The 25420-nt window shown below is 33.4% G+C and overlaps 5 protein-coding genes and 1 long non-coding RNA gene across 21 annotated transcripts; 2 read left to right on the top strand and 4 right to left on the bottom strand.

Annotated features, from left to right (window-relative positions):
• Window positions 1–1512: 1512 nt before the first annotated feature.
• On the top strand, window positions 1513–13049 carry LOC126917110 (NPC intracellular cholesterol transporter 1). 6 transcript variants are annotated; one of them, XM_050723599.1, is made up of 20 exons: window positions 1513–1888; window positions 2841–3192; window positions 3276–3568; window positions 3804–3996; window positions 4691–4822; window positions 5644–5766; window positions 5848–6065; window positions 6145–6449; window positions 6536–6733; window positions 6814–7015; window positions 7110–7407; window positions 7492–7619; window positions 7698–7955; window positions 8037–8200; window positions 8278–8390; window positions 8465–9054; window positions 9127–9315; window positions 9414–9501; window positions 9882–9973; window positions 10841–10931. In XM_050723599.1, the coding sequence occupies exons 1-20, from the start codon at window positions 1775–1777 to the stop codon at window positions 10844–10846; spliced, it is 4056 nt and encodes a 1351-aa protein (XP_050579556.1). In that variant the 5' UTR covers window positions 1513–1774; the 3' UTR covers window positions 10847–10931. The 6 variants fall into 6 exon arrangements, with proteins under 6 accessions (XP_050579556.1, XP_050579553.1, XP_050579555.1 ...); XM_050723596.1 differs by having other exon boundaries at window positions 9882–10048; XM_050723598.1 differs by lacking the exon at window positions 9882–9973 and having other exon boundaries at window positions 5659–5766; window positions 10841–13049.
• On the bottom strand, window positions 4787–5717 carry LOC126917171 (uncharacterized). The gene is made up of 2 exons (XR_007710876.1): window positions 5580–5717; window positions 4787–5089 (listed from the first exon to the last, which is right to left on the bottom strand). It is a non-coding gene; the product is annotated as an uncharacterized LOC126917171 (long non-coding RNA).
• On the bottom strand, window positions 12034–15866 carry LOC126917158 (sarcoplasmic calcium-binding protein, alpha chain). Of its 5 annotated transcripts, none has more exons than XM_050723741.1 (6): window positions 15558–15866; window positions 15178–15395; window positions 14315–14481; window positions 14124–14253; window positions 13939–14042; window positions 12034–13395 (listed from the first exon to the last, which is right to left on the bottom strand). In XM_050723741.1, the coding sequence occupies exons 3-6, from the start codon at window positions 14435–14437 to the stop codon at window positions 13267–13269; spliced, it is 486 nt and encodes a 161-aa protein (XP_050579698.1). In that variant the 5' UTR covers window positions 14438–14481; window positions 15178–15395; window positions 15558–15866; the 3' UTR covers window positions 12034–13266. The 5 variants fall into 5 exon arrangements, with proteins under 5 accessions (XP_050579698.1, XP_050579699.1, XP_050579700.1 ...); XM_050723742.1 differs by having other exon boundaries at window positions 15304–15395; XM_050723743.1 differs by having other exon boundaries at window positions 15304–15369.
• Window positions 15867–15980: 114 nt separating this feature from the next.
• Window positions 15981–21962, top strand: LOC126917134 (chitin deacetylase 1). The gene is made up of 10 exons (XM_050723682.1): window positions 15981–17334; window positions 17838–17972; window positions 18056–18160; window positions 18281–18424; window positions 18500–18682; window positions 18766–18904; window positions 18975–19096; window positions 19185–19414; window positions 19552–19722; window positions 19787–21962. Exons 1-10 carry the CDS (start codon window positions 17286–17288, stop codon window positions 20063–20065), a joined length of 1557 nt encoding a protein of 518 aa, XP_050579639.1. The 5' UTR covers window positions 15981–17285; the 3' UTR covers window positions 20066–21962.
• Window positions 20139–20981, bottom strand: LOC126917161 (U6 snRNA-associated Sm-like protein LSm7). Of its 2 annotated transcripts, XM_050723751.1 has the most exons (4): window positions 20844–20981; window positions 20759–20770; window positions 20510–20693; window positions 20139–20440 (listed from the first exon to the last, which is right to left on the bottom strand). In XM_050723751.1, the coding sequence occupies exons 1-4, from the start codon at window positions 20847–20849 to the stop codon at window positions 20301–20303; spliced, it is 342 nt and encodes a 113-aa protein (XP_050579708.1). In that variant the 5' UTR covers window positions 20850–20981; the 3' UTR covers window positions 20139–20300. The 2 variants fall into 2 exon arrangements, with proteins under 2 accessions (XP_050579708.1, XP_050579709.1); XM_050723752.1 differs by lacking the exon at window positions 20759–20770.
• LOC126917141 (uncharacterized) lies at window positions 21203–24537 on the bottom strand. Of its 6 annotated transcripts, none has more exons than XM_050723699.1 (7): window positions 24178–24491; window positions 24000–24103; window positions 23746–23777; window positions 23552–23662; window positions 23268–23478; window positions 22843–23199; window positions 21203–22740 (listed from the first exon to the last, which is right to left on the bottom strand). In XM_050723699.1, exons 4-7 carry the CDS (start codon window positions 23587–23589, stop codon window positions 22294–22296), a joined length of 1053 nt encoding a protein of 350 aa, XP_050579656.1. In that variant the 5' UTR covers window positions 23590–23662; window positions 23746–23777; window positions 24000–24103; window positions 24178–24491; the 3' UTR covers window positions 21203–22293. The 6 variants fall into 6 exon arrangements, with proteins under 6 accessions (XP_050579656.1, XP_050579657.1, XP_050579652.1 ...); XM_050723700.1 differs by having other exon boundaries at window positions 24030–24103; XM_050723695.1 differs by lacking the exon at window positions 24000–24103 and having other exon boundaries at window positions 24398–24537.
• Window positions 24538–25420: the final 883 nt, after the last annotated feature.

Genomic DNA, 25420 nt, shown 5'->3' with positions numbered 1-25420 from the left:
TTATATCATCTTATCTTATTTTTGTACATTTTGTTATTATTACGTATTCAATTTTGAACATTTCATACACTTACTAATCGAAGGATGTCTTCTGTAATAATTATTAAACAAATTTTTAATCGCTTGCAAAATCCATCATTCTTAGTTATTTAATGGCAATTAAAATATTTACTGAATCATGCATATATATGTGTTTTTTTTACTCGTCATTTAATTCTCATTAAATTTCTTAAAATCACAGAAAACAGGAAGAAACTAAATATTACCTTTCACAATTGATATGATATTATGTATTACGAAAGACCGATGCAAAGAATGATGCTGAACGTCCGGTTGCTGTCCAAATTAACGTTTCCCTGAATATATGTACATACATGGCTAAGGAACAGTCTATTATCTGTCACGAAATGCACATCATCTGGATTCAAAAATCTCGAAGATGTTCTTTCATAGTATATTGCAGTATAGGTTCTAATTCAATTTTTAGTAGTTAGTTTACCAATTATTGTCAATTTTCAAAATGTAAAATCAATTTATCATATATTATTCCAATCATGTTAATATGAAAATTTGATTCTTAAGCTTCAACTTTCACAATACATTGCGAATGCATTGTGCATGTTAATTTATTATTTAACCGTGACCTAGATCACAACGTACAAACAATGTGCAAATTGAATTTTGAAAGCATTTCTCGTTTCTACGAAAATTCTAATGTTCTTACGTTTCGAGATTTTTATCTTGTTGCGACGAATAAATCCATAGTAACGATTGAAAGAGTCTTTGCCCCAAGGCTAGAATACATTCGAATTGATTTAGGTGGTAATGCGTCGAAATACAAGCAAGTAATGTATTATAAATCGATTTATGAGGAATGGTAAACTTCTAGAAACCCATTCCGATATTTCATTTCAGTTCTATAACAATTACGCAACAAATAGATGTGTTATAATATTACATATGTATATTGATACAAAATTTAATTACAGTACGAACGATGATAGCAGATAGTAATAATGGCAATAATAAGTTCTACAATGTTTTTCAATTTGTTAATTGTAGTAATAGTATAGAAAAAAAGTGAAGTTCAGTCGATTTTAATGTTTATTTACGTGAACTAGCTGTTAGCCGGAATTAATTTGTATTAATTTATACATAATATCTATGAATACCACTGATAATTTGTAGTGAAATTAGATAACGTACATTCAGGTGTTAAGCATTTTATACTATATAGAGTTCGAGGAACTGACATTTACTGATTGACGATTATATGTAGTTATTAATCAGAGGTCACTTAATTATGATCTTTATTCGTGACTATAGTTATGACCTTCCTCTATCAATAAGTTCAGGGATCAAAAAATAAGTCGCTTAGTTTTCTATATTTCGTATGATTTTGCAGTTTAAGAATATGTATCGTGTTTCGAGTAAACATTCCTGAGAAATTGAAGCGGGAGCCGAACAACACCGAGAATAGCCGAACGGCCCTGGATCATTCGATGCATTTAGGATTGTGATTACCAATGTCGCCATCATGCTGCGTCTTTGCGTGCTGCGTGCCACTGGTAGAGCGCAGTTCTAGTCGCGTCGTTCGTTCAGTGAAACGTGATCGTTCGCCGCCTATGTATCTTTGTAGACTGTTTTGGACAGCAACATAAAATGTACCAATATGAATAATACAGGCAATAAGCAATCCTAACAAAACTACGTGTTGACATTAAAATACAGTTTAAAGTAATCGTTCGATATCGACTGTGTTTGTAAGCGGGTTATGTATTGGTTTTACGTGTTTTACCGAGGCCACCGTCGAACTTTGACAGACGCTAGCATGTTACGTCTAAACGTGATAATCTTTGTGCTAGGTGCTTGGAATCTTATTAACGCAGTAAGTTAATTAATCACAAAATTACGACGTTATGAATATCGTACAAATAATTCATCGTCTATACCACACCCTGGTATCGTAAAACATCTCTCATTCGTGACGTCATCTCGGCCTATCCTCGTGAAAATTTGCCGTTGATATCGTCGCCGCGGCTGTTGCATTTGTCCAAAGAAGTCCATTAAATTTAATTATACCTTTGCCTTATGCGTTAAGGGGACATTAACTGATGTCACTTGATCTTTATTTGCCGTGATGAGATCAATGCAGATCTTTTTAACTGCTCTTATTTTAAAATCAATGTTCCTGTTTAAAAGAATTCACAAAATTTTCTTTCTAGATTAACGTCATACTTTTTGTTTACATTAACTTTTTACAAAATGTTTGTGTGCTTCGAAAAATGTTATTTAAGACCTCAAATTGTATAAATATATTTTCTGATAAAAAGCAATTTCTTGAAAAATGAATCATGAGTTGAAACAAGGTAATAGTTTATTTTTGTTATCATTTGTTATAATAAAAGATATGATAAGTAAATAAGGAATAATGATTTGTAAATGCAAGAGAGTAGATAAACAGATACTTTATTTCTTTATCAATGTAATGTAATTAGGATGATTAATTTACAACACATAATAACTTTATACTTAATAATAGTCCTATCTCTTATCAAATGATTGCACTATGAAAGAATTTCAATATCTTTATGCATGATCTCATACTGCTTTCATGGCAGTGATTCATTACTTATTAATATTGTATAGTTAACGGAATAATTTAAATTCAATAAAAATTAGATTGAATTGAAAAATTTAAATAATTTAAATTGATATGTTTTCGATTAATATTTTTGCTTTAACTATCAAGAAATTAGAAATACATTTTGAAGCAATATTTAAAATGTATTTTAAAATGTATTTTGTTAAAAGAAAAGTTGTTTAATATTTGTCAATAGGTATCTGCAACACAAGATGGTCAGTGTATTTGGTATGGAGAATGTTACACAGACATATATATGCACAAAAAGAATTGCCCTTATACAGGACCAGCTAAGTTATTGGATAATGAAGGTCAAAAACTATTAGCTAAAAATTGCCCTCATTTAATGATTGATTCTGGAAATGGGATTAATACCTGCTGCGATACAAATCAGTTAAAAACAATGGATCAAAATATTAAGCTAGCATCTAATTTTTTAAACAGATGTCCTAGCTGTTTGGATAATTTAGTAAAGCATTTCTGTGAATTTACTTGTAGCACAGTACAAAGCAAGTTTATCAACGTTACAGAAATACAAACAGAGAAAAGTAATTTGATTATTTAACAATGTTTCTGTAAATATAAAGTCACTGTAACATGTATTGAATAATAATATATAATTTTTTTTTAGATGTAAAATATGTCAATGGCATAGATATATATATAACAAATAAGTATTTGGAAGGTACATTTAATTCCTGTAACAAAGTATCAGTACCTAGCACTGGACAATTAGCAATGGATTTAATGTGTGGCATATGGGGAGCTAGTAGATGTACCACATTAAAATGGTTCCATTATATGGGTGATGCAGCAAACAATCAATATGTACCATTTCAAATTACATATAAAAATACTGATGAACCTGTAGGTTCATTTATTCCTGTAGACCCTAAAATTACTCCTTGCAGTAAAGCATTAAATGTAAGTATTTGTAATTAACTATAATATAATTTAATTAGCTATAAATAAATTAAGTTTAATTGGTTTTCATATACTATATCTATATGATATATGATGTATACTATACAAATACATATTAATTAAATTATGAAGTTAGTATAAATCAAACTACAAACATGAACATTTTTTAAAGAATTTGTAATTTGACCTTTTCTCTGAATTAATGAAATTAACTGAATATGTTCTGTATGTGTAGAAAAATACTCCAGCATGCAGTTGTGTAGACTGCGAAGCCAGTTGTCCAGTACCACCATCACCACCTCCCTTACCAACACCTTTCACCATTTTTGGCTATGATGGCTATGCTGTAATGATGATCATTACTTTTGTGTGTGGTTCAGCTCTTTTCATCTTATCCATTGTATGCTTCAATAATAGAAAACAAATTGGTAAGAAACTTCATTTATTGTTTAAAGATATTTATTCAGAAAAAAAACATCTCATTCTTTGTATATTTGTGAAGGAAATTGCTAAATTTATTGTATTATGGAAATTGCAGTGTGAAATGCACTTTTATCCCTCAAACTCTGTACCATATTTTATTCAATAATAGTTTACACAATACTGTTTTTACCTTGCATTAGTGACTAATTTTGTATGTAATTGTCACTTACATTGTTTTAAAGAGAACAAGTACACTTCAGTTCAAATTATCTTAATATTTAATCCATATCATTGACCTTTCTCCTTGATACAGGATTATTTTTATTGCTGTGTTTCTTCTGTATTATCTTATTCTTTGGTTGTGGTTTAAGAATTTATTTTATAAATTTTGCACTATGCTTGGTTTGATGAACATTTTTTTTTATTTTTTCCCTCGATTAATAATTTATAATTGTGGAGGAGCAGATATATATGACAATTAAAACAATATTAAAAATAACATCAAAACATTTTGACACTCATTGTTTCATTGGCAGATGCTTATATTACAATGAACGGTAGAAATAAAAATATCAACTATTTTTATTATTCATTTCTCATGACAAATATAGCATCATGAATAAATAAGATAATTGTATGAAATTGAAAAGATTTGATTTAGAATCATCAGTTGTATGTATGGTGTGCGTATATGTATAGTTGCACGAGGTGAGGAAGTAGGAAGGCAGGTGGGTAGACGCCTAGCCGCAGGGTTACACCACCCAGGAGATGGTGCTCGTATTGCTCTCGCCGCAGACCAGGAAGACAGCCCACTTCAATCTAAACGTTCCAGTACGTTCCTATCAAGTGTATCTTCAATATGTGGACTTGTGCTTGATCCTTAATTTCTTTTTCATTACTGTATATCGTTTTGTTGTTATGGTATTATGCTTGGTTATCATCCTCATCATTTGTGCTTCGTCATTTTCCTGAGTAAAGAACTTTCCCTTTATTTCTTACTTATGTATTGTTACTATGTATTGTCATCATTAAAGTATTTCCAAATTTCTCCATATTAATGTTTCTCAAAATGTATGCAGTATGTTGTGGGAACATATTCTAAAATTAGTGAACAGAATAAGTAAATCAGTTTATTAAATATTTGTTATATCACTGTTGTAAACATTGCATAATATTTCGATTCAAAGCATATATGGTATTTACTAGGAACTTTTATACTTCCATAATTAATATTCATTTTATTTATCATACGGAATAAGTTAAATTTAAAATGTTTCTATATTTTTACATTTATTTAATTTTATATTTTACACTTTTGATGTTCTACATTCTTTAATAGAAGTATTCAAAACATTATGGTTGCCTGCAATATATTTGATATTTAAAATTTTAAGTTGTTGAACTGAACCAATTATTGTTTGTTTTTTTCTATTTTTATATTAATTATTTCTATTTTATATTGTTTTAGTACAAAATTTATATGATATTTCAACATTTTCGTTGCAACATTTTTATTCTGTACAACTGAATGAATAGTTTGCTTAATGTATCTGTTTACAGCACACTATTTACAATTTATTTCACTTACTGCAGCACTTTTTGGACATATACATTACAATATGCTCTTTTCCGTAACGCAAAAAATTTTATAGGTGTGATATCTGCAGATGATTTGCCGAGCGGATTCGACGATGAAGAACAATCAACATTCATCGAAAGATTAGGTGCAGGCACCGACAAACTGTTAGCAGAATTCTTTTGTTGGTGGGGTACAGGTATGTGATCATTTCATTAGATAATGTTACAAAAGTATTATATTTCAATAACAGTTAGAAGTATTCAATTTCTTTCTTTAGCATGCGCGTCACGACCGTGGTTTGTCCTTTTCGTTGGTTTTTTATTTATCATTAGTTTGGGACATGGAATAAAATATATACACGTTACCACTGATCCGGTTGAATTATGGGCTGCTCCACAATCTCGATCACGAATTGAAAAAGAATATTTCGATCAACATTTTGAACCATTCTATAGAACTGAACAAATAATTATAACATCAATTGGTTTGCCGAACGTAAGTTTTGATCACTGGTAGAATAAAATTATTTTTTAGCAATATATAGAAGACATACAGCTATATCAATTATTTTTAGATTGTACATAATACATCCAATGGTCCAGTTATCTTTGGTCCTGTATTTAATGATACCTTCCTCAAAACTGTCTACAAATTACAAGAAGAAATAAAGAAGATAACAACTCCAAATAATTATACTTTAGCAAATATATGTTTTGCTCCATTAACCAATTCGTTTACGGGACCGCCAACAGTATCACAATGTGTCATTCAAAGTATTTGGGGATATTGGCAAGACAGTGTAGAAGCTTTCGATTACACTACTGTGGATGATGATAATTTTACAGTAAATTATTTAGATCACTTCAGAGTTTGTTCGCAGTAAGCTAATTTGATTATAGAGCATCATACTAGTATTAAGATATATATCTCTTTGCCAACAATTTTTTATTATATTTTATTCTCAGAAACGCATATAATCCTGAATGTCTGGCACCGTATGGTGGTCCTGTGGAACCAGCAATTGCAGTTGGGGGATTTTTATCACCAGGTCAAGATCTCCAGAATCCTTCATATGAGAAAGCCACAGCAGTAATTTTATCTATACTAGTAAATAATTATCATAATAAATCCAAGTTACATCCAGCAATGGAATGGGAAATGAGGTGACTAAATTACATAGAATGAAAAAGAATATTTAAATGTTTATTCTTCATTATTTAAGTAAGTGATATTGTAATTTTAGTTACGTCAAATTTATGAAAAATTGGATAGCAACAAAGAAACCAGCATTTATGGATATTGCTTTTACTTCAGAGCGTTCAATAGAAGATGAATTGAATCGTGAATCTCAATCAGATGTTTTAACTATTCTTGTCTCATATATTATTATGTTTGCATATATTGCGATTTCTCTTGGGCAGATAAAAAATTGCAGTCGACTTTTGGTAAAAATGACAAAAGAAAAAAATTCAAAATCAGATATGGTATCGCATATTTATTTTACCGATATATATCTAACATTTACTTCTTTATTTTTAGATTGATTCTAAAATTACTCTTGGCCTTGGTGGTGTACTTTTGGTATTGGCCTCTGTTGTTTGTTCTGTTGGTTTATTTGGTTTTGTTGGCATTCCGGCTACGCTCATTATTATTGAAGTAATACCATTCCTTGTCCTTGCTGTTGGAGTAGACAATATTTTCATACTTGTTCAAACACATCAAAGGGAAACTCGTCGTCCTAATGAATCAATACCTGAACATATCGGTCGTATTCTCGGTCAAGTGGGACCAAGCATGTTGCTTACTAGTGTGTCAGAAAGTTGTTGTTTCTTCCTTGGTAAGTATTGAAAAGATTCACATGTATTAAGTATGAATTAAGGAACGTCGAGTATAATATGCTGAAAATATTATGTTCCTTTAGGTGGATTATCTGATATGCCTGCCGTTAAAGCTTTTGCTCTATATGCCGGTATGGCATTATTGGTAGATTTTGTGCTACAAGTAACCTGTTTTGTTAGCTTATTAGCACTAGATACCGTTCGTCAAGCAGTATGTATTAATAAAATTGAATAGTATATATCCCATAACAAAAGTTTAATATAATTGACATTTTTATATATTTTTTAGAACAACAAACTTGATGTATGTTGTTTTATTCGTGGATCGAAGAAAGACGACGGGGAGGAAGTAGTAAACGGAATTTTGTATAAACTTTTCAAAGTTGTGTATGTTCCACTATTGTTGAAAAAATGGGTGCGTGCATTTGTTATGATAGTATTTTTTGGATGGATTTGTTCAAGCATTGCGGTTGTTCCGCACATTGAAATTGGTCTAGATCAGGAACTTTCTATGCCTGAAGATAGTTTCGTCTTGAAATATTTCAAAGTAAGTAATATAATATTTACACCAATGAAAAACACAAATACTTAAGAAATGGTTATAATATTTTCTTCTTTCCTTTTCAAGTTTTTAAATAGTTACTTATCTATTGGGCCACCAATGTACTTTGTTGTAAAAGAAGGATTAAATTATTCTAACAAAGATATACAGAATCTTGTATGTGGCGGTCAATATTGTAATAACGATTCGGTATCGACTCAAATATTTATAGCATCAAAACAATCAAATAGGTAATTGTTACATTTATTGTATAAATTATATTGTATCGAATCATAAAACAGACTTATTAAAATAACTGCCTATTTAGGACATACATAGCAAAACCTGCATCATCGTGGCTAGATGATTATATCGATTGGTCTCAATTGTCGATGTGTTGCAAATATTTTGTTTCAAATGATTCTTTCTGTCCGCATACAGGTATAAAATTGAATTTTCTTGTAATATCTCATAATATTGGAAAGAAAACGATAATATATATTTTATATTTTCAGGATCTAGTAAATATTGCTCTTCGTGTAATATCACCACAAATAATATTGGAAGACCTATACCAACAGACTTTGAACGATATGTATCATTTTTCTTGCAAGATAATCCTGATGAAATGTGCGCTAAAGCAGGTCATGCTGCTTATGGTCACGGTGTTAACTATGTTACTGACCTTGAAACAGGCCTGTCGAAAGTCGGGGCGTCCTATTTTATGGCTTACCATACTATATTAAAAACATCTGCCGATTATTACGAATCGATGAGAGCTGCAAGAGCTATATCAGCAAATATAACAGAGACGATTAACAATTATTTAAAGAGTATCGGTGACAGTTCAACTGTTGAGGTGTTTCCATACAGCATATTTTATGTTTTTTACGAGCAGTACTTAACAATGTGGCCAGACACGTTATATAGTATAGGGATATCCTTAATTGCTATTTTTGTGGTAACTTTCCTTTTGATGGGATTGGACATATTTTCCTCTGTTATTGTTGTAATAACCATTATGATGATTGTCGTTAATATTGGTGGTTTAATGTATTGGTGGCACATAACATTAAATGCAGTATCTCTCGTTAATCTTGTTATGGTAAGCATATCGAATTTCAGATTTTAAACATAGAATGTCATTAGGAAAGTAAACAATGTACTTCTTCTGCAGGCTGTTGGTATTGCCGTTGAATTTTGTAGTCATTTGGTACACTCCTTCTCAGTATCAGTAAAAACAACACGTGTTGAAAGGGTTGCTGATGCATTGACAAATATGGGAAGTTCAATTTTTAGTGGTATCACTCTTACGAAGTTTGGTGGAATTATAGTACTCGGTTTTGCTAGAAGTCAAATCTTTAAGGTAGGTTTTAATAATTACGTTTATTTCTGTTGTCCTTATATATATATATTATTCCTGTTTTATAATAAAACTAATGTTATTGTTAAAAAAATCTTCAGGTATTCTACTTCAGAATGTACCTGGGTATTGTGTTGTTTGGAGCTGCACATGGTTTAATATTCCTGCCAGTATTATTAAGTTACATTGGTAAGATTGATTTATTAGTTATGGTTTTATTATCATATTCTCGCATTAAAATCAAATTTCCATATAAATCAAATTAAATTCCTTAAAACACCAGTGCCACTTAACATAGTAAAAAATAAGTTTAATTTTCATATCCCTAGACATTAGGAAGTACAATCGACATACAAGAAAGTTGTGCTCTGCAGACAAAGTATATGGTCCCTTACATCTTTTTGCTTCACTATTAACATTTGTACATATTTGTTTTCGTTCGCATGCCAACTTAGACATTTGTCTTTAAGTATTGGCGACCTTCTAGTAATTTCTATTCGAAAGAACTAAAAAAAAATAGTACAGTAACAACTTAAGAGAGCTTTGGTCATGGCTTCTGGTGGTTCTAGGCACACCAATGAACAGAGAAAAGTTAGCAAATCACAAGAGAGCAATGCAAGGAAATCTGGACAACGTACAGGAGACTTCCTTGAATCATCGCGTAAGCAAACTCAATTCTCCTCCCACACCCACCACAAGCACACCTACGTTCAGAGTGCTTGAATATGAAAGATAGGTACGCAGGATACACATATATTTACACTTTCTTTCGTATCATTACAATATTTCTATCTTTGTTCGACGTGATATTCAACACAGCTTTATGCAACACCCGGCTTTATTTCAAAATTAGTCTATAAAAACAGTATTTAGTTATGGTTACGTCAAACTAGTATTGTAAATATTTCTGACACATCGAATGGTATTTGGTGCACTTACTTAACAGATACTCAAAAGTGCAAATACTATAAGCTTCTTTCTGAGATTTCTTTATTACGACGCAATCTGTGTATGTCGATGAGTGTGGGATGGGATATATATATCTATCGATTTCTACGAAAGTATACTGCTTTGTTAACGTAATTTTCCTTTCATTGTTTCAATAACTATAAATTAGTTGCAAAACTCCTCTTTTCTATTTCATGCGTTTCACGAATGCTCTTGTGGTATAATTGCCATTGCGTGTATTATAAAATGAAGTACATATCACGAATGCTATTGGTAATCTGATTTAATTACATAAATATAATTGGCGATGGAAGTAGTTGTTAGCTTTTTGATCGTGTTAAGTTATTTTGCAATATCATTTAAAAGAGGGATATGGAAAGATGGAAAGATGTATTGCCACTGGTGAATAGATCTCATGTCTTCCTCCTTTTCAAACATATCATTATTTTTGTTCTCTTTTTCTGTTAAATATTATTTGTATCGTAATTTATTTGTTTAACATGCTTTTAGTCAGCTACGATATATAATGGATATCGAATTGAAGACTCAAGTTATGTCTATTTTTTATTATTATTTGCAGGCGTGATGTCGCGCCGAGGGCGTAGAAAAGCCCACGAATGTGCCAGCAGGGCTAGAAACGAATCTAGGAGTCAAGTGTGTGGGCCTGACTCTCCTTTACTCCAAAATGACAACAATCAGTACCCAACCACTTCCTACGCCAGTGTGAACTCCATAGAGCAGTTACATCAAGTGACTTTTTAGCATTAATCGTTATCCGAATTAACTCATAAAATGACTTTTATACTTAGAGAGACTGAACATAATCTGTTTGTATAATACAGAATTATTTTTACTATATATGTATGATCAATAATTTTTTCTTTTTTTAAAGTTCATTAGATTTGCGTCTGAATGGTGATTGAGAATCATGTAATCGATGCGAACTATGAAGTTCACGTCTGGTATATTTCGTAACTAGGAAGAAAAATTTCGTATCTTGTTGTTACTATTAACATAATAAGATTGTGTTATATTTAAGATATTTAATTATAAAAGAACGTTTCATAATTTTACATCATTCTATTTCTAAAGCTTTAAGATTTATGGGTATAATATCTGAAATGGTGCAATTGATCAAATCAATTGGAAGTGTCAAGAGATATTGTAATATGATTTTAATTAATCTTAATTTTATGTTTTCCGGTATTTTTTCAGTGGAAATGCGTAAATCTGTGTTGCTTGGCAAATGGTAAATGTACCTGCATTTTTATCGTGCTTTATCTCTATTTGTGCATTTTGTCATTGCGAGGTAATATTAGGTTCCGATATAGGTGTCGTATAATGCAGGTTTCGAATAAACCAATTCGACGGTAAGATTTGTATATCATATCAAAAGATCTAATATAAACAGCGTATTCCTTTTAATATCTTTTCGAATACTTTGCATAATATGACTCGAAATTTCATCTAAAAATATTAACCGTCCATAATTGAGATGAAATATCGAATATGTACAAATTTGAATTTCGTATTGTATAAATCGTTAGAGAATTATATATACATATATGTAAGCCGTAATTCTCAACGTAAGTAGATTTAGATTAACAGCTTAAAATTCGTGCGGCATCCATATCGGAGTACATTTTACCCTGATTTTCTTTCCATATAAGCGATAAGTACTCGTTGTTTCTTATATATGGTTGATATTAGTAACAGTTTCCAAAAATATGTTTTTAGTTCAAACCAAGCATCCGGAAACTATTTCGTATTCCCTTTATTTTTCTTTTCTTTTTATAACCGATAAATATTTTAAGCAAAGTTTTTTATTTGATTTTGTTTTGTCTGCAATCTTATTGGATATGGGTAATATTAAACAAGTCACAGCAAATATCTAAGTACTGAAAGGAAAAGGCAATGACAAATTATTATTTTTTACTATGCAGTAGCCACTTGGTTTTAGTACGTTTCGTTCTTACAATTTGCCTAATTAATTCTACGTAATTAAGACATTCGATAAATGGAAAAAACAGGTAGTTAGCCTTATTACTAGAAGTTAAATGATATAGTCGTATTAGTGCTTAATTTCTTTTGCGTGCTTCATCGGTGTAAAGTGTCTCCTAAGAGTTGTACGTTTCTGCTCAATATCTATAACAAATTTAAACAGTATTGCTTTTTCATATGAGAAGTTGAACATAGAAAAATGTTCGGATAGCTTGATTGCATCGAAACGATATCAACGTCCTTTATAAATGTGGATATTTCCTGTTGCGAGTTGAACTCGAACATGTTTTCTAAATTATTTGTATACGAATAACAATTTTTATACTGACAACAAAAGAATACGTAATGCAATGTTGCAAAAAATCTCGTTAGTTAAATAATAGATGATTCGTTGGCGATTGTTACGATATTATGCTATGTATATACACAGGTAAAATGATATTCTTTCATATAAATCTATGTTTGTAAATCCGGTTGAGTATTCCTTACACATCAAATTAGTATTCAAGCATAGTTAAAGGCATGTCCTATATATATACATGGTTAACGAAAAAGAAGTACTATGACTGTTAAATAAAAGGTGCCATAATTTGGCAATAAGTATGTAAAATTATACTTGGGTTCATTCATATGTCAAAATGTCATAAACATATCATTGCAAAATCTTCAGTATTAAATTTTTGTGACGAGCAAAGCATGGCGATACTACCAAAGAGATGTCCGATCAACACGACGATACTGTGTTAACACGTAATATGAATAAAAATTTTTCTGTTTGTACAATACAAGTGTCTTGTGTATTCTTTATATAGAACAGATTTAACAAGCGTGGAAGAACAGTGATGGCAAGTATTTCTTATAGACCAAAGATTTTACAATAAAATAGTGGATTTATTGTGTATCATACATCTTACATAAATTAATAATAATAATTAAATACAACAGGATTGTCTTTTGTACGTGCAACGTGAGAATCGTCATTCATTCCGAAACATATGTATTTAGTTAATCCATCGCATGCAGAGGACCAAACAGATGAACTGCTGGACAATTTTCGTCCGGGTTGCCAAGGAATTGCGCGTACAATTCTTGATAACGCGATAAAGTTAGTCCTCCGCGCCTTCGGTCATCATCCTGCGAATGAATAAACTATTGAACAAGATAAGAAACGAAGAAGTTCTTCGAACTATGTAGCATTTATATTCCTATGTTAATGGAAGCATAAAATATTGTAGGATTACGCGAATGTTAATTTATATTAAGAGTATAATCAAATCGAAATTGTATAATAGTTTGTTCTACAAAGACCTTTAATGATTGGTACATGCTTCCGTTGACTACCGGAAATAAATTACAACCATCAAACTTGGCAAATTGTCAAGCTATTGTTCTTTATGTTAAATTTAAAATTAATTCAATTGTATCCGTGACTTTATTAATTCTTTTCTTATCTACGATACTGCCAAAATACATTTTACTTATAGATTTTCTAAAACTATTCCTAAAAGATAATCTTATGTTCCCCAAACTAATAAATTTCAGATCAGATTTATCAGATTGAATGTATCAAAAGCAGTTCTATGTATAGATGCATTACAACAGAAAGGTTACATAGCAGATAAGATTAGGCGATCTTTAAATCGTTACCCCTCAATGTGATTTGTAACATGATCTTACATTAAGAAGATTTTGGTAGGCTTCGTCCAAAATATTTACGTTGTCTACGGGAATCCTTGTGACGCAATTATAGCGAAATTCATCGGCAGCGATTACACCGTCGTCTAAAAACGAAAGAATAACGTATTACTGATACATGGCAAACAAACTGGATGAACGACGAATCGATTTATGTATGTACACACCATTTAAATCTACTATTTTAAAATGACTGTCGATAAACATTTTCATCGCTTGTGGGAAATCTTGATACTTTCGTCCGACGCAACTTCTTTGTACTGCTTCTTTGAACTCCTCGATAGTTACAATACCATCCTGAATAAAAAAATGCAAATGAAATATTGGTAGAAGCAATCTAGCATTTTATTGATCTTACTTTATTGAAGTCGGCGAGCTCTGCAATTTCTTCCCACAAAGAAAGCATAATGTGCAGATTTTCCTGATAACGACCGTAACTGAATTCTCCTTTTCCCTCGATCAAAGTCATCTTAAGAGCCATGCATTCGAAATCGTGTTTCTCCAATATGCCATTGTTATCCGTGTCTGAATATGGTAAACATTGTGAAAATTACCGATTGTTAGTCGAGTTCATATTGGCGCAAAATATAAAAGCCAATGTGTGTATAGCAGCCAATTAATCAATTGGATGGTGCCAATTTATTTTTAAGGAAATCTTGTTATTGTATAGCTGGATGCGCTCCAAATATTTCACTTTTTGGCAGAGGTCGACATTCATCACCAAGTGCACGACCCCCAGATGCATCGTTAGATCTAATTCGTATTTTACATTCAAAGGATAATCGTTACGAAATTTCATCGATCGCTCGATTGAATCAATTATCGATTTTATTCGCGTATCGATATTACGACTTTGTGTTATCGACTTTTCTCTTATACATCGATTATTACGACCTCTTACGAACCAAATTATCAAATATCCATGTCTGTTAAACTCCGAATTATGATTCGGATCGATTAAGATCAACGAAGAACGCACCATTTTTTGTAAATAGACTAGTTCATTATAATGTAATATGTTATTAAGTTTGTGATTGTTACAACGTCATAGGGTGTTAATGATACGATGTTTGCATACAATCGGGACACTTATTAAGCAGAATGTTGGGAAAAAGATCAAGCAGATTGTTCCATAAAACAAATTAGAGCTAAGCTTAAATTTGGCATCAACCAATTGCAGGCGTTACGAAGGTGGCATGGTATACTTTAAAGTCAACCTACATCCTAAACATGCATGACAGTCTCGAAGCCAACAGAATTATTTGTTCGTTCCGTTTCGTTTTTTTAGAACTCAAGTACAAAACTCCTTATTTTATATTCCGTACATAGAAACCTGTTAGTACGTACAACTTCACTTTGAACAGGGATCAATGGTCGATACATATTTTATGTACTTTTCCTTTTGTGATGATGCTGAAAGGAGGAAGTCCCACAAGGATCTATCAGTTTCACAGAAATCACACATTAATATTTTTATTGATAATTGGACAATAACAGCACTCTGATAAACATGCTCTCAACTTAAAGACAATAATAACATTATTTGTGCAATAGCCAAGGTACGATCACGCACACTCTATCGAAAATAACCACGTACTAACCGTAAAGAAATCTTACAATGAAATCTACTCGATTGTTCCAGCTGTAGGCCATTATCCGATAAGTCTTTCTGTCAGTAGCAATCTTATTTCTCTTTTTTCGCCACCTTTTTTTCCTTTTTGATCGCGCGTTACTTTCTTCCTCGCAATATATTTATCGGAAACGAATCGATCGGATGTATAAAGGTAATTAGAACGCAAGATTATCTTGCTGTCGTCCGAATGCGAGGGAAGACACAAGGGGTAACCGCGAGATAGCTATGAAGAAACTGATTCGAGAGGATGGTGGTTTTGCACTGAATTCGAGTCGAGTTTCCTCGAGTTGTAGCTAAGTTTAGAGTACCCCTCCTTAGAGAAGGACGACATGGTAATACGGCTCACGACACAGAGAAGGGGCTCAGGTGGTGCCGGTGCCGGTGTCACCATGACACAGTCACCGAACTTGCCTGAAAGTAAATCGCTTTCGCCAGCTTTCATCGGTCGCCGTCTCTTGTTCGTGCTTATCTCCCTTCTTTTTCTTTGTTTAGTCGAGACAATTTCATCGATTGACAATATCATACGATATTTCTTTAGGTTTCGTCTGTTTTTACATCGTTGAAGCTAACCAGTGAAAGCTGTGGCATAAGAAAATATCGTAATTAATTCAAAATCTATGTACATATTACATAAATGATCAAAATGCAATCTATCTAGAAGAAATGATTGCATCGTATAAGTTTATAAGGTAATAATGATTTGATCTTTTTCTACCGAAGGCAATTATTACCTTACACAATGCAACAATTACACAAATATCAGAAAAGTTGCCATCTCTGCTAAATCATAAGTTATATCGTTCTTTGATGACAGTTAATTAGGACTTCCTGTCAACATCAGGTCTGACAAACGTCATTCGTGTTATTTATGCTCCAGTTTACACGCAGACAGTTCTATGGTAATGCGAGAAGCCTTTTATTTTTTGGGAAGAGAAACGAAATACAGAGATAAATGGTCCATTTCTAAAACGATAAAGTTAACGAGTTGATGCACATTGATCATGACATTGATTTATACAAACTAAGCGAAGTTACGATATTCAAGGCTAACGGAACAGCTATTACAGTACAAAGTAGCGATTAGGAGCGAGAGGGAGATCTTTTAAATATATCTCCGAATTGTACGCAAGCAGAATCGTCATCTGGAACAGATTGACCACGTCGACAAAGTTGCCTAGCACGTGTGTTTTCACGCTCCGACCTTCTGAAATCCCAATGCTCGTCAAGACAGATCAGCTAAACAGAGATGTATACATGTCTATTGTAAAACAATAAATTTATTGTAGCATTGCATCATCGTTCGTTTGGCTCGCCAAAGAAAATCTGTTTCTCTCTGTGTTTAGACGTGAAATGTTGAAAATCGTTCCTCGTGCTTTCTCTAATTTTCGACCGTTGCGTCCATGGTCTCGCTTTTACGACAGCGTGCATTATATTGGAAATAAAACTAGACACAGTATGTTACATATAAATTGTCTGATAATCGAATCGCAATGAATTTGCGAGTTGTACAGTCCATACACAACCGTTGTTCTACATTTCCCGATCTACACTTAGTGAAAATAAGCGAGGCGGAAGATGAACGGGCAAAGCGAATACTCATCATATAAGGCACGGTTCTGGAAGGAGGTGTCAGTTGGAAAGTGCGAGCTCTCGTACGAAGAACGAGAAACGGAACGTTTCGGTCTGAGCGATCGACATGAAATCGAAGCTGCGTTCTCTGTTCCTGCTCGCGCTCTTCTTTTCCGGTGAGTCTCGCGATTCATTTGTTATTTCAAGATCGACCGCGATCATCGCCCGCTTTCTGTATGATTTATACGCTAGACGTTGATCCATCGTGATTCAACGAGACAATTTCAACTTGGGAAAATCTTTGATTGCTACCAGTGTTCGTAAGATTCCTATCTCTCAAATGCAGCATCGAATACCTTCGAAACGGATAAGCTTCCGCGGTCAAACCGCGACGTATACCGGAAGTTTCACTTCCGTTTTTGCGACTCGGTGAAAATATATCGGGGCAAATAACAAGATTTCTCTTCCAGAATGATTGTTTCGATGATTCGAAGGGAGTCGTGAAAGTTTTATAACATAGAGTTGGCTAGTTAGACCAGTTGTTTCGTTGCAAATTTGGAACAATACGCAGTGCGCGTCGCGTTCTATATCCATTCAGCATATTTAGCTCACCGAAGAGACAGAACGAAGATAGTTTTGGCAGAAAGTCGCAGTTCGATTGAATTTCCGTATATTTTAGCGAACACGTCACTAGGAAAAGAGAAATCACAAGACACACCGTGTATCGACGATAACAAGTTTTATCGAAATCCCAATGCACCGGCGCATAATGTTTGGTCGCCTGCCGAATGTGCCAAGTATTATCTTTGCTTAGGTAATTCTGTATACTACTATATTACATTTCACCGTTAGCGAGATCGACGCGCAATTTCAATGGATTTTTTCATTGATTCGCAGATAACGAAGTGTTTGAATTCAGATGCTCTCAGGGGTTGCTGTTCGATGTTTCCAGACAAGTATGTGATTTCAAGGCGAACGTCGACAACTGCGATGTAATGTCAGGTACACATGATTTGAAATTTTGTAAGATTAGAAAGGAACGCAGATGTAGTTGAACGATAGAAGGGATGCGTTATCGATTCACATCGGATGGTGATTGGAAATTCTTTAAGCGTTTTACAGAGTCGCAACCACCGAGGCCGCTCCTCGAGGACGGTGATTGCGGAAAGAAACATTTAGCTTGCGGTGATGGTACCTGCTTCCCAGCTACGTACTTCTGTGACGGAAGCGTTGATTGTCCAGATGGTTCCGACGAAGGCTGGTGCGGTAAGAAACGTTTAACAATTCGATATCTGGCATAGCTTCTAATGCAACCGATGCACAAAGTATAATATTTCATAGATATTCAAGATGATCCAAATGGCGCGCTACCTTGTAATCCGGAGCGATGTCAGTTGCCGAATTGTTGGTGCTCCAAAGACGGAACGCAAATTCCTGGAAATTTGACGACATCGATGGTACCGCAAATGATAACAATTACATTTGATGATGCCGTAAACGCGGAGAATTTTGAGATTTTCTCTAGTAGGCGCAATACTCTTTTACCGAATATGTACTCTTATCCGGAGAAAGTTGATCACTTATCTACTTTCTGCTTTTGTTTCTAGAAATATTTTCAAACGATAGAAAAAATCCCAATGGATGTCCTATTCGAGGAACTTTCTACGTCAGTCACCAGTATACTAATTATAGAGACGTGCAATATTTATGGAACGTTGGACACGAAATCGCCGCGCACTCCGTCACGTAAAAATTCTTTTTAGAATTGAACGGATGATCTCAAGTAACACATGCATTAATGGTTTCAATTATGTAGGCATCGAGGACCGGAAGATTGGTGGTCGAGAAATGCCACCATCGAGGACTGGTTCGACGAAATGGTCGGAGTGGCGAATATTATTAATAAATATGCTGCAGTTCGTTTAGAAGATATTAAAGGCAAGTAATAATTCCTTCAAGAAGATTAAGTTTGATTATGTCTTTTTAAAGACGTTTTAAAGATGACCTGCGATAATTGACGCAATAGGTTTGAGAACACCATTTTTACGAGTTGGTTGGAATCGACAGTTTTTAATGATGTCAGAGTTTGGATTTGTCTACGACTCGTCCATGTTAGCACCGTTTTCCAATGTACCTGTGTGGCCTTACACATTGGACTACAGACCTCCGCACAATTGCGTAGGTCTCGAGCAACTTTGCCCAACTCGTGCGTATCCAGGTGTTTGGGAACTACCGATAAATCAACTTTTGGCAGGTGTAAGCTTTTATAATCAAATATTGAACGATTTTTTTATTTACGATACTATTTCGATAATGTCGTACTGCGTGTATATCGCAACGTACAGAATATTACGAATGGCAAGAAAAATAAAGAAAATAATTGCCTTTAATAGCAATACACTTGCGCAAGAATGGATTCGTGTCCTTCGGACTTGTCAGGTGAAGATGTATACAAAATATTGATGCTGAATTTTAAAAAACATTACCTTAGCAACCGTGCGCCTCTGGGTCTACATTTTCATGCATCTTGGTTCCAAAATCCGTCGTACTTTTACGCATTTAGTGTAAGTAAATACTATAGTTCTGACAATATATTTCACAGCTACTATTCATATCGATCAATTTTAGAAATTTATGGACGACGTACTGCGATTGAACGACGTCTACTTCATTACGACTTATCAGGTAATCGAATGGATGCGTAAGCCAACATCTTTAAATGCAATTGAAACGTTTAAACCGTGGCAATGTAACTGGCGAAAATTCCAGCCGTTCGAAATCGCTTGCAATTTACCGAATAGTTGCAAATTACCGAGTAGAGTTCTTAAATCGTATCGCTATTTACATACATGTTTTGACTGTCCTAAAGAGTATCCTTGGTTGAGGAATGAATTTGGAATGGAATAATACTAATGTTGTGTACAAAGCAACGTTATTACTAAAGACAAATTACTAAATTATTTATTTAAAAGAGCACACATTTATACTTTTGTAGGAAAATCATGTTTATTTGCTATATGTCTTGACATAGTTTACAATGTAAAATAAGTTATATTTGATTACATTATAAAAAATTAATTGAAATCAGATTATTTAAGAAATTTCTTGTCAAAGATGATAATCAAAGAAAAGACAATAGTTTTTAACCTTCTTGTTGTATAAAAGGATTTTGGATAGATTCCATTCCATCTACTGGACAAATAAGTACAACGGATGTACCCCTACATACAACTAAACCTAACATACGAGTATCCTGATTTAATTTGTATGGATCATCAGGATCTAAAGGAACAAACACATCAATAAGTATCTATAGTCATATAACGAGGAAATACAATTAATGTAAATCACCTCTCAGGTATTCTGTTGTATTATCCAGTACCAAATTGAGGAGAGGGTCATAGCCTTTCAAAATCCCTGCAGCTTCTCTTCCGCCAGCGAACTTCACTCTAATATTTTTCTCTAAGTATTTTGAAAGATCAAGAATACTTTCTTTCTTTTTTCTTTCTTTCGGTTCTCCGTGAGTATTTTGTTGCTATAAAAAACATAAATAAAGTTGAACGGCTTGCAGGTTATGTTATTAAAATAACGAATCTTTACCTGTTTCGCCGTCTGTAAAATACCAACAATTTGGATTTTTTATAAACGAAATTTTAATATCAAGAACGATATTTTTTATACTTACAGACATTGTTTGGCTTTCTTATAAATCGGCAATGTTACACTACCGTACTAGCATGCGAGTACGACGCATTTTAAACTAACGTTTAAATTAGAGGTTAGATCCCTTGTTTGGGTTTTTCAAATATCGATTCTCGATTTTTTCCCGCGCTTTACAATCGTTCTATGGTTAATCGCTTAAAGTATTGATTGTTATCATTCCAAAAGTAAAGTGAAAGATCTAGATACTTCTTTTAGAGGATAACGTAACGAAATTGAGGAAAATATTGTTAATAAAGTATAAAGATATTTCAAACATCTTTATTATTATAACGTTAATTGTTGTTCAAATGGTAACAATGGGAACGGTAACAGTTGCAACAATTTCGTAAAAGCTTGGATTTATTTCGTATCCGATTTATAAAAAAATACATGTTGATACAGGGTGTGTGAGTGAATGAGAATGTAGTACTCATCAGTTAAAGTGACTGATTTCTCATTTACGTCTTTAAGAATAAAGTTTATGATTGTAACAAATGTTTATTAAATTCTATGATTATGAATGGGATTCTCGTGACACGGCAGATTTATCGTTTCTTCCTAACTGTTCGGCGCTTATATCGATCTCACTCACCTCGTTACATGCGTATTATTCTACGTCTTTCGTTTCATATTTATCATTTCAGTTAAAATTATCAATACTCTGCTATCGTTGTGCTTGCGATAACTTTCCTTTCATAAGCTTTTTTTATCGTTCAATAGAATTGATATTGTACATCGACTCGTGAAAATTTGACTCTTCCGTGTTTCATTCACACTTCAACTCGTACTATTTTAACTCGTATATTGTCCTTAACATCTTTCTGGCTGGCTGCTTTTGGATGGACACTGTATTACTGTATACTGTATACGATTAAAACTTATCGATGCAATAAATAACTTCTTAACTTATATCTTACATTTACACATTACCATTTTTAGGCAGAAATTAAATTCGATGTATAAAATACATACTTCGACCAAGATTTCAACGAGTAAGGCTTAAATACTTCTAAATAAGATCTATCATTGTAACGTTTCATGTAATATGTTCTTCGTGTTTCTGTAACTGTTCTGTAAGTTAATTATATGCTATTTCACAGAGCTTAAAGAGTACATTATCATTTATCGTTCTATCGCGTACCGCTTCAGTTTAAAAGACTCGCTAGAAAAAGGGAAAGATACTATGGCACCTGCTGTTTGTAAAACGAAAAATTATGTTACAGCAGTAAACGTTTCTCTTTTCTAGGAGCACAGGCAATATCTGTTTTTGGACGAAATCAATTACCGAAGTTTTACACACAGTAACTTTTCGTACAAAGTTGCAATAAAGAGTATACCAGCCATGTTAAAAATATAGAGATTATGTAGGGTGACATTATCTGGAATAGATTCCTTTCTTAATACGTAAACCCGAAACACGTTTAAACCATACGTCATGTTTGCTGTCGGTCTTCTTCTTGTTCGGATAATAATGGAATGTCGTTCAACTGATCCACGTTATTGCTCTCCGTTTCATCTTGTTCCGAAAGCAAAGGAACTACTTGCCGATTATTATTATCTGTTTCGGAAGGTCGTCTACTTTGTCCAGGCAAAAAAGACATTGGTATTGTGCCTGATGGCGTCGTTGGCGCTGATCGCGACATCCATCGTTTAGTCTTGTTCTTCGAACTTGAAGGTCCCAATGGCATATACATTTTTCCTCGCGTTCGTCTAGTTTTACATGTTCCAATGTCCCCTGGACTTAGAGGCCGTTGCGTAGAGCCGTTTGCATTTGACGTACATAAAACTTGTGGCCGATTCTGGTAACAAGACAAAACAGTGCTATGCCCACCACCAGGTAGTTGGGGTAGTTGTTGAATCTTGTCTAACAATTCACGTAACTGAAAGATAGCATTAAGTGTTGAAAGGAATATTTCAAATATAATTATTTTGAAAATTACACATGTGTGTGTGTGTGTGTGTGACTCAGATGTAATAAATACCTCTATCGTTGGACTAGTAGCCCGTGGTGGTGAACACGGAGATTGAGCAGCTAGACTCGATATGTCAGAGGTAGTCCTATGATTAGCCAATGATACAACCGATCCAACATCTATATTATCCATTCTTGCACATTCTACTGCGGACAACTCATCAACGCTATTATTACACGAATATGGTGGTGGAATTATTGTATTTGCTTCATTCACCATATTACAGATAAAACTTGAACCTAACGAATCTAGCGTGCTTGCATGTGAGAGTGATCTGAAATAACGCATTACAAATCCTGAGGTTCCTTTACCAGATCCTTCATCATATCCAATAACTAGTGGGTACAGATTTGGTTTGGCTGTAACCTAAAAATTGGGTACATTAATATGGAATCAAGAACAAAACAAATATATCATAAATGTTACAAATATACCTCATTATATGGAGGTGGTAATGCTTGAACAAAGGAACCAGAGCGGCTGTAACGTGGTGGTGAATACCATGATACTGAAGATCCTCTGTCAGAAGAAGTAAAATCTTCTACTATTTCTGGAGACCAGGCACGATGATGACATGAATGGTGGCGCTTCCATAACCAACAGCCACATGCTGCTGCTATAGCCAATCCAACAAGCACCGGTGCCCTAATAGCACAATGTTTGGAACAGGTATGATTTTTTAGGAAAGATTAATAAAAACAAGGAACAAGACACTGACCATAAATACCAATATGTCCAAATCAAGAAATTAAACATGTCTGATACAGAGTGCAGCTGAAATATAACGTAACAACAGCCACCGGAACAGCAGTATTTTGGAGGAGAGCAGCTAAAAATTACAAGCTAATTGTGACATGTTTATTTTACAGATTATGTAAAGTAAGTTAAAACATAGAAAATACAAAGACTTACACGTGCCCCCCATTGCACAGCCTAGAAGACACCTAAATATGAATGAAAAAAAGATAACTGTTATTTAATAAAAAAAAAGGTTAAATTGAATTTAGATTTGAAAGACATCTATTACATCTAAATGTTACACATGCGAATGTTTCTAAATATTTTGTGTAATGTTCTCTATAAATGAGGAATCAGTTAATAAATGAAGAGAACTAAATATTTCGAAAAAATTCCGAATTGTTAATGAAAAGTGTCACGATACTTGCTATACCAAAATTCCATCAATACTCTCGTACCCGTCAGAGATCATCCGACTACAAAGAATTATATCCGCCGCGAGGAAGTACACGATGCAACAATTAGTCGTACACTGTGTCGGTTCGATGGAGAAAAATATAACATTTTAAGTTGTCATAAAAAAAAGCGAATGTAGGAAAGACTTACGCATGAATGAGAAACACAACGAACAAGAGTTCATTGTATAGGCCCTAGGCACGGACGAGCCGTGCGTAAAACCGATGTATTGATCGACCTCAGGTCAAGCAGAATAGAACAAGGAGACACTGGTACACAAGATATGCGCTAACATTCTACAGAGCTATAGCATGCTGCAGCGGTTTACGAGAGCTGCATCATTAAAACGGTTCTTCATCGTCGTTCTTACTTGATCGACGAATAGTGTCAGGAGTGCTGTCATCACGGGCACAACGAACACGCGGCCTACAACTCGCACCATAATTCTAACACGAAATGCATGCCACCGCGCCACCTTATATATGTAGTTCGATTTCCTTTATGATATATCTACTAATAGCTGCAGAACAACCTGTCCTCCTTCCTGTTCTAATTTAAATTTCCGAGTCTTGAGTTTTATGATTTTTGCCGCTCAATATTTTCCCGAGCGTGTATTTTTTGTTGGAAAAAGCTTAATATTCCCTACGTTTTTAATTTATAAACATTGTAGTAGCAATAAGTCACAATGATTCATAAATAGCACGATAATAATTAATAGAAGAAAATCATGTAAATTTATCTCAAAGTGCAAGCTGTGTAAAAATGCGTTTCTACTTTGGACTATGGTTATCGGTAATCAAAAAAAATTTTAATCATTTTAATCATTTATAATGGTTATTTGTAATCAGAACACTTAAAAATTTATATTTAATTTTTTGATAAATTTCTTTAGAATCATCTGTCTTCCGTTTAAACAAAAATTACCTTTTCGTCAATGACTTTATTTATAAAAATTTTAGAAGTAACTATTATTTTTGATTTCTGCATCCCGCGAAAGGGTTGCCACCCCCTTATCATTTTCATGTCACATGCGACATTATCGATTCACTACACACGAATCCGTCGGTGCACGATTACATACCTCCAATCGGTAACTCGTTATCTCGATAATCTTTAAACATTTTGATAATTTGGAATTTAATTAAAATTTTCGACGTTTGAACACGTTTATATACAAATTTGAATCTAAGTTTCGCAACTTAGCAAGAAAAAGATGGCTAAAGTGATTGTTGTCGAAAAAATATTAGTTAAAGTCTTCGGTTAATCGATAGAAAAGTCGTTTGATAATTTGACACGGAAAATTTTTAAAATACAGATACATGTGTATTGATAAATTATTCTTCGATTTGTTAAGTTGTTACGTGTAAAAAATTCTGTAAACCTGATTGGTTAT

Source organism: Bombus affinis, chromosome 6 (assembly GCF_024516045.1).
Source record: "Bombus affinis isolate iyBomAffi1 chromosome 6, iyBomAffi1.2, whole genome shotgun sequence".
NCBI classification, from domain to species: Eukaryota; Metazoa; Arthropoda; class Insecta; order Hymenoptera; family Apidae; genus Bombus; species Bombus affinis.
The sequence above is the reverse complement of the archived record's forward strand: the minus strand, read 5'-3'. Positions and strand labels throughout refer to the sequence as shown.